General features: G+C 38.7%; 1 protein-coding gene across 1 annotated transcript in view; it reads right to left on the minus strand.

Annotated features, from left to right (window-relative positions):
* LOC124613076 overlaps positions 1 to 24,597 on the minus strand; it is a 111,072-nt gene that overhangs the window by 64,953 nt on the left and 21,522 nt on the right. The window contains exons 4-5 of the mRNA XM_047141660.1: positions 10,213 to 10,364; positions 117 to 202 (exon numbers count right to left, since the gene is read on the minus strand). Coding sequence (XP_046997616.1) covers positions 117 to 202; positions 10,213 to 10,364 — 238 coding nt within the window. The remainder of the gene's footprint in view (positions 1 to 116; positions 203 to 10,212; positions 10,365 to 24,597) is intronic.

Consider the following 24,597-nt stretch of genomic DNA (forward strand, 5'->3'; position numbering starts at 1 on the left):
TATAATTCTGTTATACTATGCAATGAAACAATTTTTTCAATGTAAATTTTTAACATTATATCTGAACTTTTTTAATGGCCTTGACAAATGATGACAGTGAATTACAAATGTCATACCTGGAATACTTCGGCTGCCGTCTGATTGTTGTACTTGCGTGCAGAGCTCTCTCTCCCTGCCATCTGTCAGGGGATCTGCTGCATAACTGAAAGAATGAAATAAGCAGTGAAAACTTTCATTAATCCCTCACATGCAGTATTTCTACAATCAGATACTAGGAAGACAAACAGTTCAAAAACTAAAGTATCTAAACCCATTCCAAAATTGCATCTGCTTAAAGCCTGATAATTGCCATATGTAATCAATAATGTAATGAGGAATAAGAATATGTAATACAAGTAAGTTTAATACTTATGTGTATTGAATAAAACTGTAAATAATCAAATTCACTTTATTATACATGCAAATACTAGACATTACAAAATGTGTCCATTAGCTTACTGTTAAAAGCTGGAAATTGAAGACTAAATCTTTCAAAAGTTTCTCTCAAGCAATGGATATGGAGCACAAAGTTGAAATGGAATATAAAGATGATGACTGATTACAATGTACTTTAGCCCTTTTGGAAAGGCTTACTTTGTGCCCAAAGCCGATAATGTTACAGGTACAGACAAACATTCAAGGGCAACAAAAAATGGAATGGGACAGAAACAGCAAAAAACAGCTAACTTAAGTAGAAATGAACTATATTCACCTAAATTTAAAATAACCTACAACAAAAGTTCCAGTTTGAATATGACTAGCACCAAGGATTTCCTTTTTGGAAGTAAGATAGAGGATGTTACTTCAACTTTACAAAAGAAATTTAATGACTGACCTTAAATTTTTTTTTAAAAAAAAGCAGTGGTATGCAAAATATAAGAGTCTAGACTCCAACTAGTGTCAATGGTGTAGGGGAGGGCCTTTCAGCAACTGCTGCTGACAGCCACCTCTCTTCTGCTCTATACCCTCTCTTTGCTTTATATCCTTCACTGTACTCACCTTGCCCCAAGTGTGTTCCCATCACAGAGTTGCCCAATACTTTCCTCTGCCCCTCACATGTGTCTATCCAGACAACAACTTATTAACAGAATTGTTAGTCTTTCCGTGTGTGTGTGTATGTGTGTGTGTGTGTGTGTGTGTGTGTGTGTGCACGGAAGAAGGGAGGCATATCTGTATATGTGTGCATGTGTACGCATTTTATGTTTGATTGAAATTTTCTTCATCATCTTGAACCTATTAGCATAAAGGATATGTTTGCAAATGATGCAACTATCTCAGACTCCGAAGACATACTACGCCATTTCCATCATTAAATACTAGGAGACCAGGACCATCACGTAAAAATGCATCTTTGTTTCCCAAAGCTCTGTAATGCAAGTGCTTCACAGGTACTTAGCCCTCAAGCAGGCATGCCTTTATCAAAACATGAGTGGGCGCATGGCGTACTTTGTACACAAGTGAAGAATAGCTGTCTGTGTTACCAAGGTAAACATGTGTGAGCAAAATCACAGTTCAATCTTAGTTTAATTCAACACTGATAAAATAAACTTTTATTATATGACTCTGCTGCTGTTACAAGTATTATCTCACAGTAATGACCCACTTGAAGTGTTAAATCATACAGTTGCATCAGATCCCAGCCCCAACTACTTATTCAATCACATATTATCTCATAGACACCTGCCTCATTTTTTCACATAGCTCGAGCAGAATGACATCATCTATGCCAACCAGCACAGATTCCGAAAACATCAATCATATGAAACTTGCACATTTCTCACATGACATACTGAAAGCTAAGGATCAAGGCAGTTAGATATATGCAATATTTCTTGATTTCTGAAAAGCTTTTGACCCAGTACCAAACCTGTGCTTATTATCAAAAATACAATCCTATGGTATATCAGACAAAATATGTAACAAGATACATAAAAAAAATCTACTCTCTAAGCGGCAGCAGAACACACACATAAAAAACTGTTGTAATTGGCAAGTTTTCGGAACCAGTAGCTCCTTCTTCAGGCAGAAGGGTTGAAGGGAAAAGGAAGAAGGATGAAGGGAAAAGACTGAAGAGGTCCGGGATAAGGGGTAGATTTTGGGAAAAGCACCCAGAACTGCGGGTCAGGGGAGACTTACCATACAGAATGAGAAGGAAAGACTGATTTTTGGGAACTGCATCGGATGAGATTTGAAAACCTGAGAGCTTAATAGTAGAAGACAGGGTAATACGCAGACAGAGATTACTGCTTAAACATCAAGCATGAATTAATAAGAGTGAAAAGCTAAGTGCATTGTACGTAACAGAGTTGGGACGGGGGCGGTGAAAAATAGACGGGAAAGACAATGAAAGACGTATAAAACTAAAATGAAGTGAAGCAAAGAATATATATACAGTGAATAAATGCTGAGACAGAAGAAATTAACATAAATTAAGGCCAGGTGGGTGGCGAGGACCAAGGACGTGTCGTAGTGCTTGTTCCCATCTGTGGAGTTCTGAGAAACTGGTGTCTGGGGGAAGAATCCAGATGGTGCGTGAGGTGAAACAGGCACCGAGGTCATGAATGTTATGTTGTAGAGCATGCTTTGCAACAGGATATTGCGAGTTCCCAGTATACACCTACTGCCTATGCCCATTCATCCTAATTGATAATTTGGTGGTAGTCATGCTGATGTAATAGGTCAAACAGTGTTTACATAACAGCTAGTATACAACGTGTCAATTTGCAGGTGGCTCTCCTGTTGATAGTATTTGTTTTGCCAGTTACAGGGCTATTATAGGTGGTGGTAGAAGGGTGGATAGAGCAAATCTTGCAGAAGGGACGGTCAAGGGGGTAGGACACAAAGGGTAGGGAAATGGGTGCAGCAACTGCTTCACCTTAGTTTTTTACATCTTTCATTGTCTTTCCCATCTATTTTTCACCACCCCCCTCCCATCCCTGTTACATACAATGCACTTAGCTTTTCACTCTTATTAACTCATGCATGATGTTTAAGCAGTAATCTCTGTCTGCATATTACCCTGTCTTCCACCTTTAAGCTCTCCGGTTTTCAAATCTCATCCAATGCATTCCCCAACAATCAGTCTTTCCTTCTCATCCTGTATGGTAAGTCTCTCCTCACCCACAGTTCTGGGTGACTTTCCCGAAATCTACCCCTTTTTCTAGACCTTCCCAGTCCTTTTCCTTCACCCCTCTTCCTTCCCCTTCAACCTTTCTGCCTGAAGAAAGAGCCAATGGCTCTGAAAGCTTGCCCATTACAACTGCCTTTTATGCGAGTGTTCTGCCGCCACTTGGTGAATAGATTTTTTATCCATCCAATTAAATAATTTTGTCAATAATTGATTGTTTTCATTGTTATAAAACATGTAACTGGGTTGAGGACTTTTAGGCAGGGAGGATGCAGCATGTTATCTTGGATGGATAGTCATCATCAGATGCAGAAGTAAGTTTGGGTGTGCTCCGAGAATGTTTGTCAGGACCCTTGCTGTTCATGTTGTATATTAAAGACTTGGCAGACAATACTAATAGTAACCTGAGTCTTTTTGCAGATGATGCAATTATCTATAATGATGTACTGTCTGAAAGAAGCTAAATGAAAAAGAAAAAAAAAAAAAAACATAGTATCCTATGACGATAATATCAATGAGTCCCTGTTGGAATCAGCCAACTCAAACAAATACCTGGGTAAAACACTTTGTGGTGACATGAAATGTAATGATCACACAGGCTCAATCATTGGTAAAGTTGATGGTAGGCTTCAGTTTACTGGTAGAATACTGGAGAAGTGCTATCAATCTGCAAAGGAGATTGCTTACAAATCACTCATGTGACCGGTTCTACAACATTGCTCAAGTGTGTGGGATGCATACCAAATAGGACTAACAGGAGCTATTGAACATATACAGAGAAGGGCACCATGAATGGTCACAGCTTTCATTTGATCCATGCGAGAATGTCACAGAGATACTGAAGGAACTAAACTAGCAGACTCTTGGAGGTAGACGTAAACTATCCTTAGAAAGTCTACTAACAAAGTTTCAAGAACTGGCTTTAAATGATGACTACGGAAATGTACTACAATCCCCTATGTATGGTGCAGATATGGATCATAAGGCTATGATTAGAATAATTAAAGCATGCACATAGGCATTCAAACAATCATTCTTCCCATGCTTGATATGTAAATGGAATGGTAAAAAGAAAACCTAATAACTGGTAAAATGGGATGTACTCTCTGCCATGTACTTCACAGTGGTGTGCAGAGTATAAATGTGGATGTCAATGTTTATTTTATATTACTGGTGCTCTCTTGGACGTATGACAATACAGCACATCAATGTGTTAGCTGAAGCAATAATGAAGGAATAGATATGGGATCATGACTGTACAACAACAATGAAACAGTACAAGACATTGTTATTTGCGGTTGGCGCATTTTATACATAGGCGCACCTGCTCAAGCGTTAATTATCAAAGTCAATACTCAAAATAACAAAGTAAAGTTATTAATGGATGTGCTAAATATACTTGACATTCAAATTTTAACACATCAGGAAAGCTGCTATAGGCATAAAAAATTATTCTGGATCAGGAGATTTACAGGATCTATACAAGAAAGCCAGCCACAAATGCTTCCAATGAACCACTGGTTTGAGACAAGTGTTTGTGCTTAAAGAAAATTTCACCAGTTCAGTGTTAATTTTCACATTTTCACATCAAATGAGGAAACAAGACATACACAGTAATCAATTTGCTCTTTCCAAAAACCATCTCAAAATGAAAAACTCACGAAAACTGTATGACTTCTAGGAACTTCTAGAAGAAGTAACAAAATTCCTGTACACATCATAATATTACTGAGAGACTTCAAGGCACAAGTTGGTATGGAAAATAAAGAGAACAGTGAGACTATACCCAACACCTACAAAATCACATGAAAATATTATAAGACTGACATCAGTAATGACACTTTTATTGAAAGACAATATTTACACTGCAGTCACCACAATTCATGGGGGTCACCTGGACATTAAATAAGTGTGACATGGTTTTTAATAGGGTGTGCGATACCATGGACAGCAATACATGCACTGCAATGTGCTCACATGCTAGCCACAAAATTGTTAAGGGGGTTCTTGTGATAGGTAATTTCATTCCTCCACCAGCATGGCTGACAGCTCCTGGATGGTTGCTGGTGCATGTAAACATGCTGAAATATGTCTCTAAAATGCATCCCACATAGACTCAAGGGGATTTAAGTCAGGGGAATGGGCAGGCCAGGCCATTCAGTGAATATTCCCTCATTCCGAGAGCACCTCTACCTGCACAGCTCAATGCGATCACACATTGTCATCCATAAAAATGAATTCAAGGCTGACTGTATCCCTGAAAAAAAAAGCACATGTGGCTGGAGTATAGTGTTAAAATAATTTTGATTTAGAGGTCAGTACACCCATGCAACATTATGCCTCCACACACCACAACCCCTGGACAACCAAAATGATTACGTTTGAAAATATTCCTGGGTGCATTACATACCCTCATTTGGTGAGGGATGCAGACACCTAATGCACCCAGGAATACTGTTGAACATGATCATTCTGGTGGCCCAGGTGTTATAGTATGGGAGCACATGGGCATTCTGACCTCCAAATGTTTGAATACTGTACACTCACCTGTCAGCATTATTGAGACACACTACTCTGTGCATCTTTTCAGAGGTGCATTCAGCCCTGACTTCATTTTTATGTATGACAATATGCAACCACACTGAACTGCACTGGTGGACCAGCTCTTGGAATGAGAAGATATTTGGCACACTGACTGGCCTGATCATTTCCTTGACGTAAATCCTAAGAAGATTGTTTACTTAAAACAACATGATCATTCTTCCATTACAAGCTACACATCATGTGGCACACAGTCACGTTCTGAAAGAAGTAAATGCAATGAAAAAGATTGACAAAGTAAGAGATATTGGTCAAAGTCCAGCTCCAGGTTTCTCAGCAGATGAAGTAATATTCCCAGTATACTCTGCACAGCCCCCAGAACTCGCATCATGTTACGTAACTTGTAGGAACACATTAATTGTGATGCTCTAACAGCTGATTGCTCAGAAACTTCATGGCATCAAATAACCAGAAAGCCTGACAGCAAAATCAATGAACTTGCTAATAAACTTGCTTCTCTCTATGACAAATATGTATCTACAAGCACAAACCATGTAAAAAATCCTCCTTCATCATGGCTGAAAATTGAATTATTTCAAATAATGAGCAATAGGGATAGTTCCCATAGACTTTCAAGGCAAATCCAAAATTAGACCATTACGAAAAATACAGAAAGCTACAAAACAGGGTAAAGCAATGCGTTTGTAATGCCAAAATCAGGCACACTCGTTACCTTGCATACGACACACACAACTCTGTGGAAGTATCTCGATAGCATGGGTGTTGGAAAGGTGATATCAGAAACTGCTTTTCAAGGCTCAGCTGACAAATTGAATGAATTCTTCTCTGCAACTCTTAAACCCTTTGCGGCAAAGAACTATCACCCAAAAGAATCCCCAAACTACAAAACTATCCAAAATGCTTTCCATCTCAAACAAGCAACAATTAATACAACAAGAAATGCAATAATTAAAATCTCTTCTGAAGCATCATGCAACAATGGTATCAGCATGGCCACAATCTTCCAATCTGGAAGGGAGGAGATGAGATGAGTAAAGCTGTGAGGACGGGTAATGAATTGTGCTTGCTTAGCTCAGATGGTAGAGCACTTACCCGCAACAGGCAAAGATCCCAAGTTCGAGTCTCAGTCTGGCACATAGTTTTAATCTGCCAGGAAGTTTCATATTAGTTCACACTCCACTGAAAAGTGAAAATTCATTCTTGAATAATGTCACCAATAGCTTAGTACCTGCATCAACTGACATTTAATTTTTCCTTCGATAATAGAATATATACTACTTTGCGGAAAAAAAAGTATAGTCCGACACATCCTTAAGATCAAAAACCTGCAATTGGTTACTGACCAATTAGCACGTTACCTGCTGTTTCCAATGCCCTGGAATATATTTCTCACCAAACATTTGTGCAGATTCAACCTATGTCACAAATATCAGTCCCGCTTTTGTAAACACCGCACCACAAAAATTGCACTAATTAAGGTAACTGAAGCCTTGAACTATGTCACCAACAACCATGAGGCATCAATACTGACAGTATTAGATTTTAGCAAAGCTTTTGTTACTGTCAACTTTGACATACTTCTCAGAAAAATGCAACAGCTAAATTTCTCAGATAGTGTGATGAAGTGGTTTGAAAGCTGCTTGAAAAACAGACAGCAATGTGTTGTCTACGGGAATGAAAATCTTCCTGGAAACATGCCTCAGGAGTACCATAGGGATCAGGCTTAGGCCTTCTTTTGTTTCCTTATATGTCAATGACCTTTCACTGGTTCTGTCCTTCTGCAAAATCATTTTCATACTAATGATCTCCAATTTTGACAAAGTGCCACACCTGACGATATAAATACTGTGATCATTTAGATGAATGATGTGATAAACCTAGGCCTTAAACTAAATGCAAAAAAATCACACAGAAGCTTAGTATTCCATCAGAAATTAAGTCCAGAATTCTGTGAACAACTGAGTCCTGTTCAGCTTGATAGTATTCCAATATCATACAAAAACTGTGGAGAACTTGGCCGTAACATTGAATGAGCATCTCAACTGGATAGATAATATTGATTGATTGGTTAATTTAGAGGGGTTATGGAACCAAAATGGCAAGGTCACCAGTCCTGGATAGAGAATAGTGTTGCAATATCTTGGAAGACTTCTGCTTCTCTCAAATTATGTAGCTATCACATGCTGTGTCTACTTCACTAGCTCCTCAGAGCACAAGCACCCAATTACCTCGCATCTGAGATTAAACAACTTTCACGTAATCAGAATCTTAATCCAAGATACCATTTATCTAGTATCCTACCTGTGCCCACTGACATGACAGAAACATTCGTAACACTCTTGGAACAAATTGTCCTGCACTCTGCACACAATTTGGCACACTGTTGCTATTAAGAAGTAGAGGGCATTCTGAGCAATTCAATGCACTGTTGCTATTACAGAAGTTGAAGGGTGTCCTATTGTAATAATGTTTTCCCTCAAAATTTAACATATAAAGCCAGCTTCCCCGATGTCAAATAGCAAAGCCAATGCTCCTGTCTTCTCTCAGTTGTTCTCCTTTCTCTTTTCCTTCCTCTCTGAGTCACCCTATCTTCTTTTTGCTTACATTCTTTAACTGTGTGTCACCATATTCGTCTTTCCCTCCCCTCTACACAACTTTTTCTTGTGTCCACTGCTGTTAGTGCACATTACTAAAAACCCTCCTTACCCTAATTGCTAAGTACTGCTGTACTTATCATGTATGAATATTAACTTTGTGCCTGTATAATGTAATTGGATTCATAAAAAAGTCTACTCACCAAGCAATGGCAGGAGCACACACATACAAAGGTATTTAACTCTGCAAGCTTTCGGAGTCAGTGGCTCCTTCTTCTGGCAGAAGGGTTGGAGGAGAAGGAAAAAGACCAGTGAGGTTTAGGAAATGGGAGGGAGTTCAGAAAAGTCGCCCAGAACCCTGGGTCAGGGAAGACTTACCAGACAGGGTGGGAAGGAAAGACTGATTGTTGGAGGCTCGTCCAGTGCAGTCCCCAACAATCAAGTCTTTCCTTCTCATCCCGTCTGGTAAGTCTACTCTGACCCAGGGTTCTGGGCGATTTTTCCAGACTCTATCCATTTCCTAAACCTCACCAGTCCTTTTCCTACATCCCTCTTCCTTCTTCTATAACCCTTCAGCCAGAAGAAGGAGCCACTTGTTCCAAAAGCCTGCAAATTTAAATACCTTGATATGTGTGTCCTCCTGCAGCCAGTTGGTGAGTATATTTAATTATTTTTGTTGATATATCTGTGTGTATGCATTTTTTATTTGTATCAATGTAATATTTAAATGTAGTATAACATGCTTACTGAAATACATGTAATGTAAAATATGTACAATCCCCAGTTACTTTCAAGAGGGGACCTGATGCCCCTTATCTTGCCAGGTTAAATAAACCAATAACTAAATAAAAATAAATATACCACTTTGGGTGTATGTGGGATGCACTGTGGAGCTGTACTGCAGCACTTCCACATGCACAAATGACCTTCCAGCAGTTGTCAAGTGTACTGGTGATAGAATGGAACACCCTACAACAAGAACTCCTTACCAACCTCATGACCAGCATGGGAACATGTTGCAGAGAATAATGTGCCATCTGTTGTGCTCACATAAGCTATTAAGAACCATGTCTCACCTTTTATAATGTCCAGGGGGACATAATAAATCACAGAGACCCCAGCATAATTATTGTCTTTGAAGAAAAGTGTTATTTCTGTTCATTTCATTGCATATTTTTTTCATTTACCTTCTGCACTATACCATAGCAGTTCTTTGTATGTATGGTCTAAGTTTAATTGAGCTATGTTACTTGGCAGTGTCACACCATGCAAAAATTACTTTTGTCCTTAAGTTTTGCACACGAGTGTACAAGTAATGTTTCAGGCTATCAAACCCAACTAGGGCCCTTGATAGATACCTTCATGAATGGATGACAGCAGTTTTAAAGTCACCCATTTAGAAGGGTTACAAATAGACTCATCAAAAATTTAAGGCTTGCCTTATAATGAAAATTATCAATAAATAGCTAATAGCAACACAAAGACATAAAAAAACTGCACTTGTCACGAAATCATTGATGAAGAGATCAAAACTGAAAACTCTTATCTAATAAATGGAAATGAGCGTATGGCATTGTTGGCCGGGAGGACCCCCCGGGGAAGTTCGACTGCCAAGTGCAAGCCTTATTGCAGTCAACGCCACAGTGGGTGACTTGCATGCCGGTAATGAGGATGAATGATGATGAGTTGCTGTGATGCCTGCTGAATGAAATACAAGACAGACCAAGGAATGCAAGAGAAACCGCAGTGAACAGATGAAGAGATAGGAGGAAATGAAGAAGAGAATTAAGTAAGTTCAAACTTGTTGCCCCCACTCCTAATTTCCATAATCAGTTTAGGTTTCAGATATTTTTCATTAAATTAACTCATTGCAATGTTGCATTAACTTACCCAGGGAGACACGGTCCACATTCATTTGGAGATTTTGAACAGTATTTCCACTCATGTGGCATCCTAAAATAGGTGGAACAGTTTGTGCAGGGGGCACATAGGCCAGTTTGATAGCAGAATTTCTTTTCTCCACATTCATGATCCTCTTCACACTGAAAAACAATGAACATATTTGAATTGATTAATTTATAATTTTACATTATCAAAAGATAAACTTTTATGACAAACATGACAATGATATGGTATCAAACACTTCACACGCCATTTTATGACTTTAGAAAGTAAACAATAAGATTTACGGTTTCTATCTGTTAAGATGTACAATACGTTCTTTTCACAAATGTTGCAATACATCATGTTAAATGCAAATATAGCAGATCACATTATAACTGCAGCATTCAGATTGAAGACAATATGTTTTTTAACAAAATATTTTCTGGCAAATGAAATTGGTCACCGTTTCAAATGTGAAACACATATCGGTATACCAGAGGCGCCACGGTGAGAAAGAACCTTCAAGGTTGTGAAATGAGTTAAGAAGTACAACAGCAGAGCGAGTCACACTTTTTTTGTGTGGGACTTCAGCCGTTCACTTACATAATAAAATGGAACACCTGCAGCTGTCATTCTTATGTTATTTTATTATATTGCAAACCATTTCAGTGACTCGAAACACCATCTTCAGGATTTAATTGACACTGAGAAGGTGAACTCCAATAGTATGCATGATTCTATAAGTGGCCAACACCTATGAACTGGCTTCCACGGCTGATGGATGCAAACACAACATTGATTTACAGTATTCTATGTAAGCCAGTTCACAGATGGTGGCTACTGATGGGATCATACATACAATTGGAGTTCATCCCCTCAGTGTCATTGAAGCCTGACGATGGTGTACTGAGTCACCGAAACTGGTTGCAACATAACATCAAAACGACATTTCGTTATGTAAGACTCACACTTAGTTCATTTACTCAGGCTAATATATCAACAAAAATAATAATTTTTTGAGAATATAATGTACTGGATAAATACAAATGGTCAGGCTGACCTGTTAAAATTCCTGGAATCTCTAAATAAATTCTCCAAATTAAATTTCACATGGTTCTATTCCAAATTTCATGCCACCTCTCTCAATGTTGATCTCATCCTCACCAAAGGTCAGCTACATACTTCTGTTCACATTAAACCTGCTAACAAACAACAGTATTTTCATATTTGCAGCTGCCATCCTTTCCCTGTCAAACATTCTATCCCACACAGTCTCTGCATCTGAGGCAAACATATTTGTTCAGATGCAGATTCTTTAAAGCAACACACCACCGTTCTCACCTCAGCTTCACTGGATGTAGTTATCCCACTAGCCTAGTTCAAAACCCAATTTCTCAGGCCATCACATCCAATTCTGGTACTGCTGGTCCCTCCAAAAACCAACTTAGGAGTACACCACTTGTCGCTCGGTATTATCCTGGTCTTGATAGCTGATTAGCTATTTCGACAAAATTATGACTTCCTCAAATCATGCCCTGAAATGAGATCCATTCTGTGAGATTTTTGCCAACCACACCTAGAATAGTTTTTTGTCACTCTCCCAATCTCCACAGTATCTTTGTCAGACTCTATGCTCCTTCTGCACCCATCTTACTACCCTATGGTTCCTACTCCTGTGACTTGCCCTATGCGCCCTCCTAGCACCACCTATATCAGCCTTGTAACTGGAAAAACAAATATTATCAAAGAAAGGGTCACCTGTGAAATGACATGTCATATACCAGCTGTTACGTAAACACTGTTCGGTCTTTTCCATCAGCATGACTACCCCCAAGTTAGGATGAATAGGCGTAAGTAGAGGGTGTATTCTGGCAACAGAATATCTTGTTGCAGAGCATGTTCTACAACATGACAGTCATGACCTTGGTGCCTGTTTTATCACATGTGTCATCTGGTTTCTTCCCCCAGATGCCAATTTTTGAGAACTCCATAGGTGGAAACTGGTGCTACATGTCCTTAGTTTACGCCACCCACCTGGCCTTAATTCATGTTATTTTCTTTGGTCTAAGCATTTCTTCGGAGAACTATTCCTTTCCTCACTGTCTTTTAATTTTCTAAATCTTTCATTTTCTGACCTGCCATTTTTCACTGTCACCCTCTTACCTCTATCACATACAATGCATATAGCTTGTTGCTCTTATTAACTCCTGCACTAATCTCTTTCTGGCATAATACCCAATCTTCCACCTTTGCTTCACACAGGTTTGCAAATCTCTTCCAGTGCAGTCCCCAACAATGTCTTTTCTTCTAATCCCATCTGCTAAGTCTCCCCTGACCCGGGTTTCTGGGAGACTTTTCCGAACTCTACCCCTTTACCTAAACCTCATCAGTCCTTTTATACCCCAGCCTTCCTTCCCCTTCAACCCTTCTGCCAGGAGGAGGAGCCACTGGCTCTGAAAGCTTGCAAATTGTAATATCTTTTATAAGCACGTTCTCCTGCCACCACTTGGTGAATAGATTTTTTACATTACATTAGTTCATTCACTATACTTTGCTCTTGGTGGATCATACAGTGGGTTCATAATGCTTCTTGAGTGGGAGCTTTGACTTTATCATAATCCAGTACAGTCCCTCACATTTTCCCTTACATTTATCGCAAGCAATTGCACTTTCAGCAATGAAAATATTGATGACACCAAAAATCCTTTTGGGGGTAGTCATTTCCATGACAAGCAGAAAATTCTTGCACACTGCTATTATCAGCAAAACAAATATATGCCATCAAATGGATATTTTTTAAATCTAAATAAATATCCAATATGTATTATAGGTAGTTTATAAACTCAGAATGACTTGTAATTTTTAATTATATGAATATTTTCAACTCCCCCCCCCCCCCTCTTTTTCCCTCTGTTACAAGTCTGCTTCTTGAAGAATGCCAGTTTTGTTGCATACCAATTAAGTATAAACAAACCACAGGCAATAATAAATCATGACTCTTACTGAAATAAACAAAAACCAAGACTTCTAGCGGTGAATACATCGTGGCAGTAAAAACTACTCTGGAAATTTCCTGAATAACTCAAATGTAAGTACTCATAATAGGCACAACATGCGGTCAAATAGAGAACAATGACAGTACCTCAGTAGGAAACAAGGCCTGTCCATCTATCTATCTATATCCAGATCCCACTCCAGCTATTGCCGGGTCTGCATGCTGCCGAGTCCTCTCCATTTGGCTTGATCCTCCCACCACTTTTCTTCCTCCACTTGCTGTCAGGTCACACCTCTCCTTTCCACAGATATTTTCACTCCCATTTTCCACCGTGTTCTTGGGCGCCCTCTAGGTCTTTTCCCATCCATTTTTAGTTCTTCCATAATTTTGGGGAGTCTCTGCCCATGCATCCTCTTAACATGCCCATACCATGCCTGTCCATATGGAAGCCAAATGTCTATGGTGTGGAATAAAACAGCACAAATCAGTCTCCACAGGATATTCAATTACCATAAGGTGATTTTCCACAAGAGAGCAGGTGGTATACATTGGCAAGCTGAGCCAAGTACAACCAAGATGGTCCAAGGTAGTCCTTAAATCAGCTGCTGCTGTTTATCCTCATGATCTGGCATCGGTTGGTTTATACTCCACTGGATCTCGCTCGCTGAACATATGGATGATTATATCAACTGATCCATTGATACGTTCAACAGAACTACAAGACCCCTCCTCTCCTGGAAGGCATGTATCACATTTTGACAACCTATTAAAAAATCTGATTGATGTTTAAGTGAGTCAAATGGTAGGGGCCACTGCTAGCCAATCTTATTTTTTATAGAAAAGCACATGGTTGCTGTATTGCCTCTTTTGTAGGTAAATGCAGAGCACTGTCAAGCACATCCAGCTGCATGCCAGCTATGCTGTCCCTCACCACTGCGGTCTTTCAATCATAAAATTATTTTATTCAAGCTATTATACTTTTATAGTTCGCCGATAAACACCAAACTTTCTTCTTATTTACAATGTTTACACTGCACAACTACCAGCTCCAGTACAACTTATTCATTGTGTAGGCACCATGACACTATTAATAATGTATGTAAAGCAATCATCAAGCTGAAGATTGTTTTGAACACCATAGTACTTTACTGGGCATAACAATGTTGGACGTGGAATGTGCTTGTCTTCCTCCGACCTCTGAAGTGACCTACCGAGCCAGCTATTGGGGAACCTTCAAATTAACGTGGATTCTGAACCATGGTGCAACTAAGCATTTTTCACATCAACAAACATTGCCAGAGGTGAAAGAAGTGGTGAATGGCAGATAAAACTCCCAAAATTAAGCGGGGATCAAACCTGAGACCTTTGGATTTGTAGTCGGACACTTTACCACAGAGCCAACAAATCATGTTCAATCAGCTACTATGAGAAAATAAGATGCTAACTGCTACTGACTCATGTTGTCAAATTCACTGCTATGACACATTATTCAAAAAGCTGTTCAAATCAATTTCATTAAGAATTAAATTCTACAGCCTTCAAATTTATTCTCTTGAGTATTTGTTGTCACCACCTTTTTTTTCATTTACTACTACTATTACCAGCAAGATGTATACTAGTACCCAGCAGGGTTAATATGTTTTATGTAAACAATCTCAAAAAATAAATAGCTAATTGAGCATTTAAGTTACAGTAAAACCCCCTTTTTATAATTTTCAGTGGACCGACCCTAAAGAGTGTAAAATGCAGGGAAGTGTTAAACACAGGAAGGCAAAGGAAACAACAACAAAAATTAATAAATTACACTTACTGTCATTCTCTTTATATTGTTCAAAATATGAAATTAAAACAATTTAAATTTTGGCTATTTAAAAAAATCTGAAATAATTAATTGTTTTTGTTTCTTTCTAATAGCAGTTAGCACTACTTGTCTCTCCACAGTATCCAATGCATCAGACACAATCATCACCTCATGCACTACCAGTGCAATGGCTTGAACTGTTCCAATCATGGCCAATGTGTAAATAAAACACAGAAGCAAAAGTCTTACTTGATACCACATTAAAAAGCTATGCATACTCTAATGTGAGACTTTTTACTGATAATCAATAAAAATTATGGTAAATAATTGTAACACAATACTGATTCAAACACCAAAGTTGGCAGTCTTTGTAAATGGAGAAGAACAGGCACAAAACCTACAACTTGATGGTTACAAGGTGGTCACTCGGTTCAGGGACGTTCTAGGTGACAAAGAGGGTGGAAATTGCCGTCATGTTATGGAGAATCTTGAAGAGGAATGTTTACATCTGACATCAGGTCATACCAATCTAAACTGAGAACCTAGAATTAACATGTTTCACGTGGAAGTCACAATAATTCCTGAAAGCCCATTATAGAGACAGCCATCTTCAAAAGCAGTTTTTATTAGTATAGATGACTGTAAAATTAAATTAAAGCTGTTTTAATACAATGCAATGAGCAGAAAGAAGGTTGCTACAACAGTCACTATCATCAGATCGTGATTATCACTGAAGCAGTAACTCAGCATACTTTCCCACCCTTTCCAACACTGTGAACTTGTAACACAGGCAACCATGATTCAACATGCTGACAATGAAAATCTTGAGTACCATACTAACATTCAGTTACAGGATCAATAACTTTGCGTATATTTTGCACTTTTCACTTTGTTCCAAGACTGACGTTGAGCATGAATATGATGCACTTTTTGCAGAAATTTGAATGAAATCAACATTAAAGGTCGAGACAATGTCAAAGAAAGCTTAAAATGCAGGAATGTTGTAGCACGGAATTGTCAAATGACAGGAAATCATTGTATTGAGAGAATATGACTTCTGTTAGGACAGACAAAAATTAACATAAAAAACAGGAAAATTTTAAGTGTGGGAACATAAAAATGTGGTTTTACTGTCGCTAGTAGCACGTAGAACCACTTTTGACTTAAGGGACACAAAGAATAGTGGTACTTATCCACAACCATTCAACAATAATACACAATTCAAGGAGGAAGTCAGAACAGTATCAAATATAACACCAGCATCCCAAATATGCATTTGAAGATTAACTGGATGTGACAACACAGCCAGGAAGCACGCTCATCCATGTACAGTAGTGGTAATTTCTGTAAAATTATAACAGATAAAATTGCCAATTAAAGATGACACAACAGCACTTCACTCCTTTAGTGGAAGGCAACGGGACAAGCTTTCGCAAAGGTTGCACTGATACATGACAGAGGATGAAATAAGAGGGGTAGATAAAGTGTTAACTAACAATTAAAAAAAAAATAAAGTTACATAATTCACTTTTGTTTGTTTGCAAGCACACGTCTGCAGTCCTGGACATACTGAAATCCCCACACCACAGTTTCTCAGCAAGCTGCTTGGGGAGCCAAAGCAAAATGGCATAGCCCATTGGTAGAATGGAGATGGGCTGCAACATTTAGCATTGGCTCCCCAAGCAGAATGCTAAGACACTGTAATGTGGGGATTTCCATTTGTACCAGGACTGCAGACATTGTATGTGGTAACAAACAAGAGATTCCAGAATGAAATTTTCACTCCGCAGTGGAGTGTGCTTGATATGAAACTTTGTGGCAAATTAAAACTATGTGCCAGGACAAGACTTGAACTCGGGACCTTTCCCTTTCATGGGAAAATTGCTGTACCAACTGATCACCCCAAGTGCAAGTCATGACCCATTCTCAAAGCTTTACTGCTGCCAGTACTTCACCTCCTACCTTTTGAACTTCACAGAAGCTCTCCTGTGAAATTTGCAGGATTATCATTCCTGGAATAAAGGATGTTGGATGTTGTGGAGAAGTGGCTTAGCCGCAGCCTTGGGGTTGTTTCCAGAACAAAATTTTCACTCTGCAGTGGAGTCTGCACTGATATGAAACTTCCTGGCAGATTAAAACTGTGTGATGGACCAATACTCAAACTTGGGACCTTCGCCTTTTGTGGGCAAGTGCTCTACCAACTGAGTTACCCAAGCATGACTCCCAGGCCAATTTCCAACAGTAACTCATCGCCTACCTTCCAAGTGTCAAAGGTCTTGAGTCGGAATCTTACTGGAATGCAGTTTTAATGTGCCAGGTAGTTTCACATCAATTCATGCTCCACTGCAGAGGAAAAATTTCGTTCTGGAAACATTCTCTAGGCTGTGGTCAAGCCATGTCTCCACAATATCCTTTCTACCAGGAGCGCTTTCCTGAGAGTTTCGCAGGACAGCTGTAAAGAGGAAGATTTGACATGAAATATTGATGGAAGTAAGCTGTGAGGATGGATCCTGACTTGTGCATGTATAGCTCGGTGGAAAGAGCAGAGGCAGAGGTTCCGAGTTCAGCTCTCAGTCCAGTGCTCTGTTTTATTCTGCCAGGAAATTTCAAACAAAAGATTAATTAAATAACTTTATTTTTGCAAAGTGATAATTAAAACTTAATGACAACTTCTCACATACATTTATTTTAAACAAGGGTCTTTCACATTTCTCTAAAACATGCTCCAGTTTCTTGAAGATGGCACATTGTCTCAGTCTCTCATACTGTCAATGCAAACTCTGTAATGGTGTTAGAGAGTACCCATTATTTGTACCACAGATTATAAGATTAGACAGTGAGTGCTTGCTTGCTTGAAAATCAACAAACTAATCTTCTACTTTTAAAAAAAAGTAAGCTGGTTAACTAGTTGTGATCCTAACAGAAGCAATATAAAACTGGACCCAATCAGATGCTGCGGGGCAAAGTTTGACATGGTATTCAAACTACAATGCACACACACACAAACACTACACATATTTTGCTGATTTTCACTTGTAAATAACACTTTTGCACTTTGCAAAACACAATGTTATTGTTGCTGGTATGTTTCCAGTCCCTGTTGACGCTCACTTGCTCTGATGACAGATTGGTGCCAAATTGCTTCAGCTATGCTGTCCTCCCTCAGCTGTATCCAGCTGACATAGATTCCATTTCTGGACAGTTTATTACCAATTGAACATTGACATGAAATTGTAAAGTTTCATTCACCTATCTTACAAGGGAACCTCCCCATCGCACCCCCCTCAGATTTAGTTATAAGTTGGCACAGTGGATAGGCCTTGAAAAACTGAACACAGATCGATCGAGAAAACAGGAAGAAGTTGTGTGGAACTATGAAAAAATAAGCAAAGTATACAAACTGGGTCGTCCATGTGTAATATAAGCAATATTATGGGCGATCTAAGACGAGGAGAGCCGTGGTCCTGTGGTTAGCGTGAACAGCTGCGGAACTAGAGATCATTGGTTCAAATCTTCCCTCGACCGAAAATTTTAACTTTTTATTTTCAGTTCATGTGACAAACCCTTATGTTTTCATCACTTTTTTTGGAGTGATTATTACATCCACAAGAAAACCTAAATCGGGCAAGGTAGAAGAATCTTTTTACCCATTCGCCAAGTGTGCTAGTTAGGTGGGTCGACAACATACTCCTGTCATGTCACCAGTGTCGTATAGAATATATCAGACGTGTTTTCCTGTGGAGGAATCGGTTGACCTATGACCTTGCGATCAAATGTTTTCAGTTCCCATTGGAGAGGCACGTCCTTTCGTCAACTAATCGCACGGTTTTGCGGTGCTGTCGCAAAACACAGACACTAAACTTATTACAGTGAACAGAGACATCAATGAACGAACGGACAGATCATAGCTTTGCGAAAATAAATAAAGCAAAATTTTCAGTCGAGGGCAAACTCGAACTAAAGACCTCTCATTCCGCAGCTGTTCACACTAACCACAGGACCACGGCGCTCCTCGCCTCACATCGCCCTTAATATTGCCTATCTTAGACATGGACGACCCAGTTTGTATATTTTGCTTATTTTTTCATAGTTCCACACAACTTCTTCCTGTTTTCTCGATTGATCTGTGTTCAGTTTTTCAAGGCCTATCCACTGTGCCAACTTATAACTAAATCTGAGGGGGGTGCGATGGGGATGTTCCCTTGTTAGCAACCTCCTTAAAGTAATCTCATGTGACACAACTTTTACACTTTGGGAACATAACAGAAAAACGTAATTTCTCTAATGAATTCTCTTTGGGATGCGGCAAGTAAATTTTCTTGAATGTGTGCTGTGGTTGTCCCATGGCTAGGCGTCAGACTACTAACACAAAAATTCTGTGTTTTATCTGCAGTTGGCCTTAGAAAGTTCTCATTTGTGTGAGAACTTTCTAAGGCCAACTGCAGATAAAACACAGAATTTTTGTGTTAGTAGTCTGACGCTTAGCCATGGGACAACCACAGCACACATTCAAGAAAATTTACTTGCCACATCCCAAAGAAAATTCATTAGAGAAATTACGTTTTTCTGTTATGTTCCCAAAGTGTAAAAGTTGTGTCACATGAGATTACTTTAAGGAGGTTGCTAAGATAGGTGAATGAAACTTTACAATTTCATGTCAATGTTCAATTGGTAAGAAACTGTCCAGAAATGGAATCTACGTCAGCTGATGGAGGACAGCATAGCTGAAGCAATTTGGCACCAATCTGCCATCAGAGCAAGTGAGCATCAACAGGGACTGGAAACATACCAGCAACAATAACATTGTGTTTTGCAAAGTGCAAAAGTGTTATTTACAAGTGAAAATCAGCAAAATATGTGTAGAGTGTGTGTGTGTGTGTGTGTGTGTGTGTGTGTGTGTGTGTGTGTGTGTGTGTGCGCGCGCATAATACCAACATATGAGAACGCAGATGAGAAAGGATTTTTAAAAGCTAGCTGAAAATAATCACAAAATTTAGTTCTGAAATATTTAGACACAACAAAATTAAATTAACTTTAACTAAAATTAGTTAAAGTTATTTGTCAATTCAACACCCAAATTCACAGTAACATCAATATCCAGCAATTTACAAAAGGGTCCTTTTGTTTGGATCATCAGTCTTCTGACTGGTTTGATGCAGCCTACCATAATTCCTCTCCTGTGCCAACCTCTTCATCTCAGAGTAGCACATGCAACCTTCGTCCTCAATTATTTGCTGTATGTATTCAAATCTCTGTCTTCCTCTACGCTTTTTGCCCCCTACAGTTCCCTCTAGTACCATGATAGTCATTCCCTCATGTCTTAACAGATGTCATATCATCACTGTTTTCCATACATTCCTTTCCTCTCCAGTGCTGTACAGAACCTCCTCATTCCTTGCCTTATCAGTCCAGCTAATTTTCAACATTTGTCTGTAGCACCATATCTCAAATGCTTCAATTCTCTTCTGTTCCGGTTTTCCCACAGTCTATGTTTCACTACCATACAATGCTGCACTCCACACATACATTTCTCAAATGCTTCAATTCTCTTCTGTTCCGGTTTTCCCACAGTCTATGTTTCACTACCATACAATGCTGTACTCCACACATACATTCTCAGAAATGTTTGATACTAGTAGACTTCTCTTTGCCAGGAATGCCCTTTCACCGTTGCTAGTCTGCTTTTGATGTCCTCCTCATTCCATCTGTCATCGGTTATTTTACTGCCTCTGTAGCAGAATTCCGTAACTTCATCTACTTCGTAACCATCAATACTGATGCTAAGTTTCTTCCTGTTCTCATTTCTGTTACTTCTCATTACTTTCTTTGATATACTCTCAGTCCATATTCTGCACTCATAAGATTGTTCATTCCATTCAGCAGATCATATAACTCATCTTCACTTTCACTCAGGATAGTAGTGTCATCAGTGAATCTTATCACTGATATCCTTTCACCTTGAGTTTTAATTCCACTTCTGAACCTTTCTTTTATTTCCATCATTGTTTCTTTGATATACAGATTGAACACTAGGGGAGAAAGACTACATCCCTGTCTTACACGTTTTTAATTCAAGCACTTCATTCTTAATCATCCACTCTTATTATTCCCTCCTGGCTCTTGTACATTTTGTATATTACCCGTCTCTCCCTATAGCTTACCCTATTTTTCTCAGAATTTCAAACATCTTGGACCATTTTAAATTATCAAATGCTTTTTCCAGGTCAAAAAATCCTATGAATGTGTCCTGATTTCTCTTTAGTCTTGCTTTCATTATCAACCGCAACATCAGAATTGCCTCTCTGGTGCTTTTACCTTTTCTAAAGCCAAACTGATCATCATCTAGCACATTCTCAATTTTCTTTTCCAGGCTTCTGTATATTATTCTTGTCAGCAACTTGGATGCATGAGCTGTTAAGCTGATTGTGCAATTATTATCACACTTGTTGGCTCTTGCAGTCTTTGGAATTGTGTAGATAGTATTTTTCTGAAAGTCAGATGGTATATCACCAGACTCATATTCTATACACCAATGCGAATACTCATTTAGTTGCCACTTCACCCAATGATTTTATAAATTCTGATGGGATGTTCTTATCTATCCCCTCTGCCTTAATTGATCTTAAGTCCTCTAAAGCTCTCTTAAATTCTGATTCTAATACTGGATCTCCTATCTCTTCTATATCAACTCCTGTTTCTTGTTCTATTACATCAGACAAATCTTCTCCCTCACAGAGACTTTCAATGTATTCTTTCCATCTATCCATTCTCCACTGCATTAACAGAGGAATTCCCATTGCACTCTTAATGTTACCACCCTTGCTTTTAATGTCACCAACAAATGTTTTGACTTTCCTGTATGCTGAGTCTGTCTTTCCAACAATCATTTCTTTTTCGATTTCTTCACATTTTTCATACAGCCATTTTGTCTTAAGTTTCCCTGCACTTCTTGTTTATTTCATTCCTCAGCAACTCGAATTTCTTTATTCCTGAGTTTCCCTGAACACTTTTGTATTTTCCCCTTCCATCGATCAACTAAAGTATTTCTTTTTTACCCATGGTTTCTCTGCAGTTACCTTCTTTATACTTATGTTTTTCTTTCCAACTTCTGTGATGGCCCTTTTTAGAGATGTCCATTCTTCTTCAACTTTACTGCCTACTGAGCTATTCCTTATTGCTGTACCTATAGCCTTAGAGAACTTCAACCGTATCTCGTCATTCTTTAGTACTCCCAGTTCTTTGCATATTGATTCTTCCTGACTAATGTTTTAAACTTCAGCCTACTCTTCATCATTACTCTATTGCGATCTGAATCTATATCTGCTCCTGGGTACGTCTTATGATCCAGTATCTGATTTTGGAATCTCTGTCTGACCACGATGTAATGTAACTGAAATCTTCCCGTGTCATCCAGTCTTTTCCAATCATACCCCCTCCTCTTATGATTCTTGAACTAAGTATTTTGTATTACCAGCTGAAGTTTGTTACAGAACTCAATTAGCCTTTCTCCTCTCTCATTCCTTGGCCCAAGCCCATATTCTCCTGTAATCTTTTCTTCTACTCCTTCCCCTACAACTGCATTCCAGTCCCCCATGACTATTAGATTTTCATCTCACTTTCCGTGCTGTATTACCCTTTCAATATCCTCATATACTTTCTCTATCTCTTCATCTTCAGCTTGTGATGTCGGCATGTATACTTGAACTATCATTCAGTGTTGGTTTGCTGTCAATTTTGACAAGAACAACCCTATCACTGAACTGTTCACAGTAACACACTGGCTTCCCTACCTTCCTATTTATAACGAATCCTACTCCCATTATACCACTGTCTGCTGCTGTTGGTATTACCCTACACTCTTCTGACCACAAATCGTTGTCTTCTTTCCATTTCAGTTCACTGACCCCTACTATATGTAGATTGAGCCTCTGCATCTCCCTTTTCAGATTTTCTAGCCTCCCTACCACATTCAAGCTTCTGACATCCCATGTCCTGACTCATAGAACATTATGAAACCTAGCAAGGTGCAGTGACTCCAATTATTATAATCCCATTTCTTAAATAAACGCTTTTCTTTTGTTTTTCGGATAACTTTTCTACAGAAGGAAGGAGGAAGGAAGATTGAGTTTAATGTCCCATCAACATAGAGGTCATTAGAGACAGAGCACAAACTCGGATTGTGCAACGATGGGGAAGAAAATTGGCCATGCCATTTCAAAGGAACCATCCTGGCATTTGCCTGTAGCAATTTAGGGAAATAATGGAAGATCTAAATCTGGATGGCTGGTCACGAATGCGAGTTCAGTGTGCTAACCACTGTGCCAGCTCACTCGGTCCACCTCTTCTACAAATAAGATGGTGTTTGTGGTGGTATGTATAGGGCACACTCAACAGTGTGGTCATCAGTGCTCATACTCAACTAAAAGGCATAAACTATATTAACATACCATTGCTAGATTCTTGTCAAGATGTATTTTGCTGACTTTTACCATTAAATGTGTAGTTTGCAGACCACTGGAAATAACAGTGTTAATTATTTTATATTTAAACATTTTAGTTAAAGAAATATTCACAGTTTTGGAGTCACACAAACCACATGCACTTCAGAGTCAGACCTCACTAATAATTATTTGTTTTAGCATTTACATTCCCTATTTAAATGAATCTGTTCTCCTCTTTCAAATAAACTCTTTACTTTTTCCAAATAACTTTGTATTTCAAAAGTAATCTTTATTCAAAATCAGTATGTTTAAATATTAGCCCTTTGAAATACCAGTGTTACTAGTTTTTTTCTGTTCCCAAAAATTGATGCTTTTACTAAAATAACAGGTTAGTTTATGAAATATGCAAATTAATAAAATTACGTTTCCAAAAAATTTTTGGCAGACTGTTGTAGATCTGAGTGCATGCCAAATGTGAACCCCAATAACAACTGTGTTTAAAGTGAATCTATTCTATATTATTTTCCGTCTCAAGTTAATATTTAAAATGTAATAGCTTTCAACATTTTGTAATTTCTGTCTTACATGCGTCTTTAAATGAGTGTTGCACACAAAGCCCGAGTGAGTCGGCATTTAGCATTCACGGAGGGCAACAACTGTTACACAAAATTTGCTGACCGCACGAGAATATGAGTGATTTTATTTCCAGAAATGCCAATAAAAGTTAAATTACTAACTGTTGTGTAACTTCATTGACTGTCCCTCACCACTACTGAACATGTTGTATTGTGTCTCTTCACAAGAGATCTCAAGAAGCCGGGATAGAGAAGAAACAAGAAGAAGACTATGGAAGAGGCATTGGTATACCAGGGAGTGGAAAGGAAACAGTAAGGATGATGACTAGATGAAGTTTAGGCCAGGGGGACTGCAGAAACAGGAATGTACTGGAGACAGAGAGAAGGGTAGAGGGGGTCAGGTTTCAAATAATGTATGTCGCTTGTTCATCAATTATGTTGTCATTTTTGCAGTTAGCCACAGTTTAGACTGGTCATTCACGAGGGCAGACAGCATATAAGTAATATGCACATGGAACCCTGTACAACAACTGCTGCATGAATAGATTACTCTCAAAAGTGACTTCTGTTTATTAAATT

The sequence above is a fragment of the Schistocerca americana genome, chromosome 4 (genome assembly GCF_021461395.2).
Source record: "Schistocerca americana isolate TAMUIC-IGC-003095 chromosome 4, iqSchAmer2.1, whole genome shotgun sequence".
Classification (NCBI taxonomy): domain Eukaryota; kingdom Metazoa; phylum Arthropoda; class Insecta; order Orthoptera; family Acrididae; genus Schistocerca; species Schistocerca americana.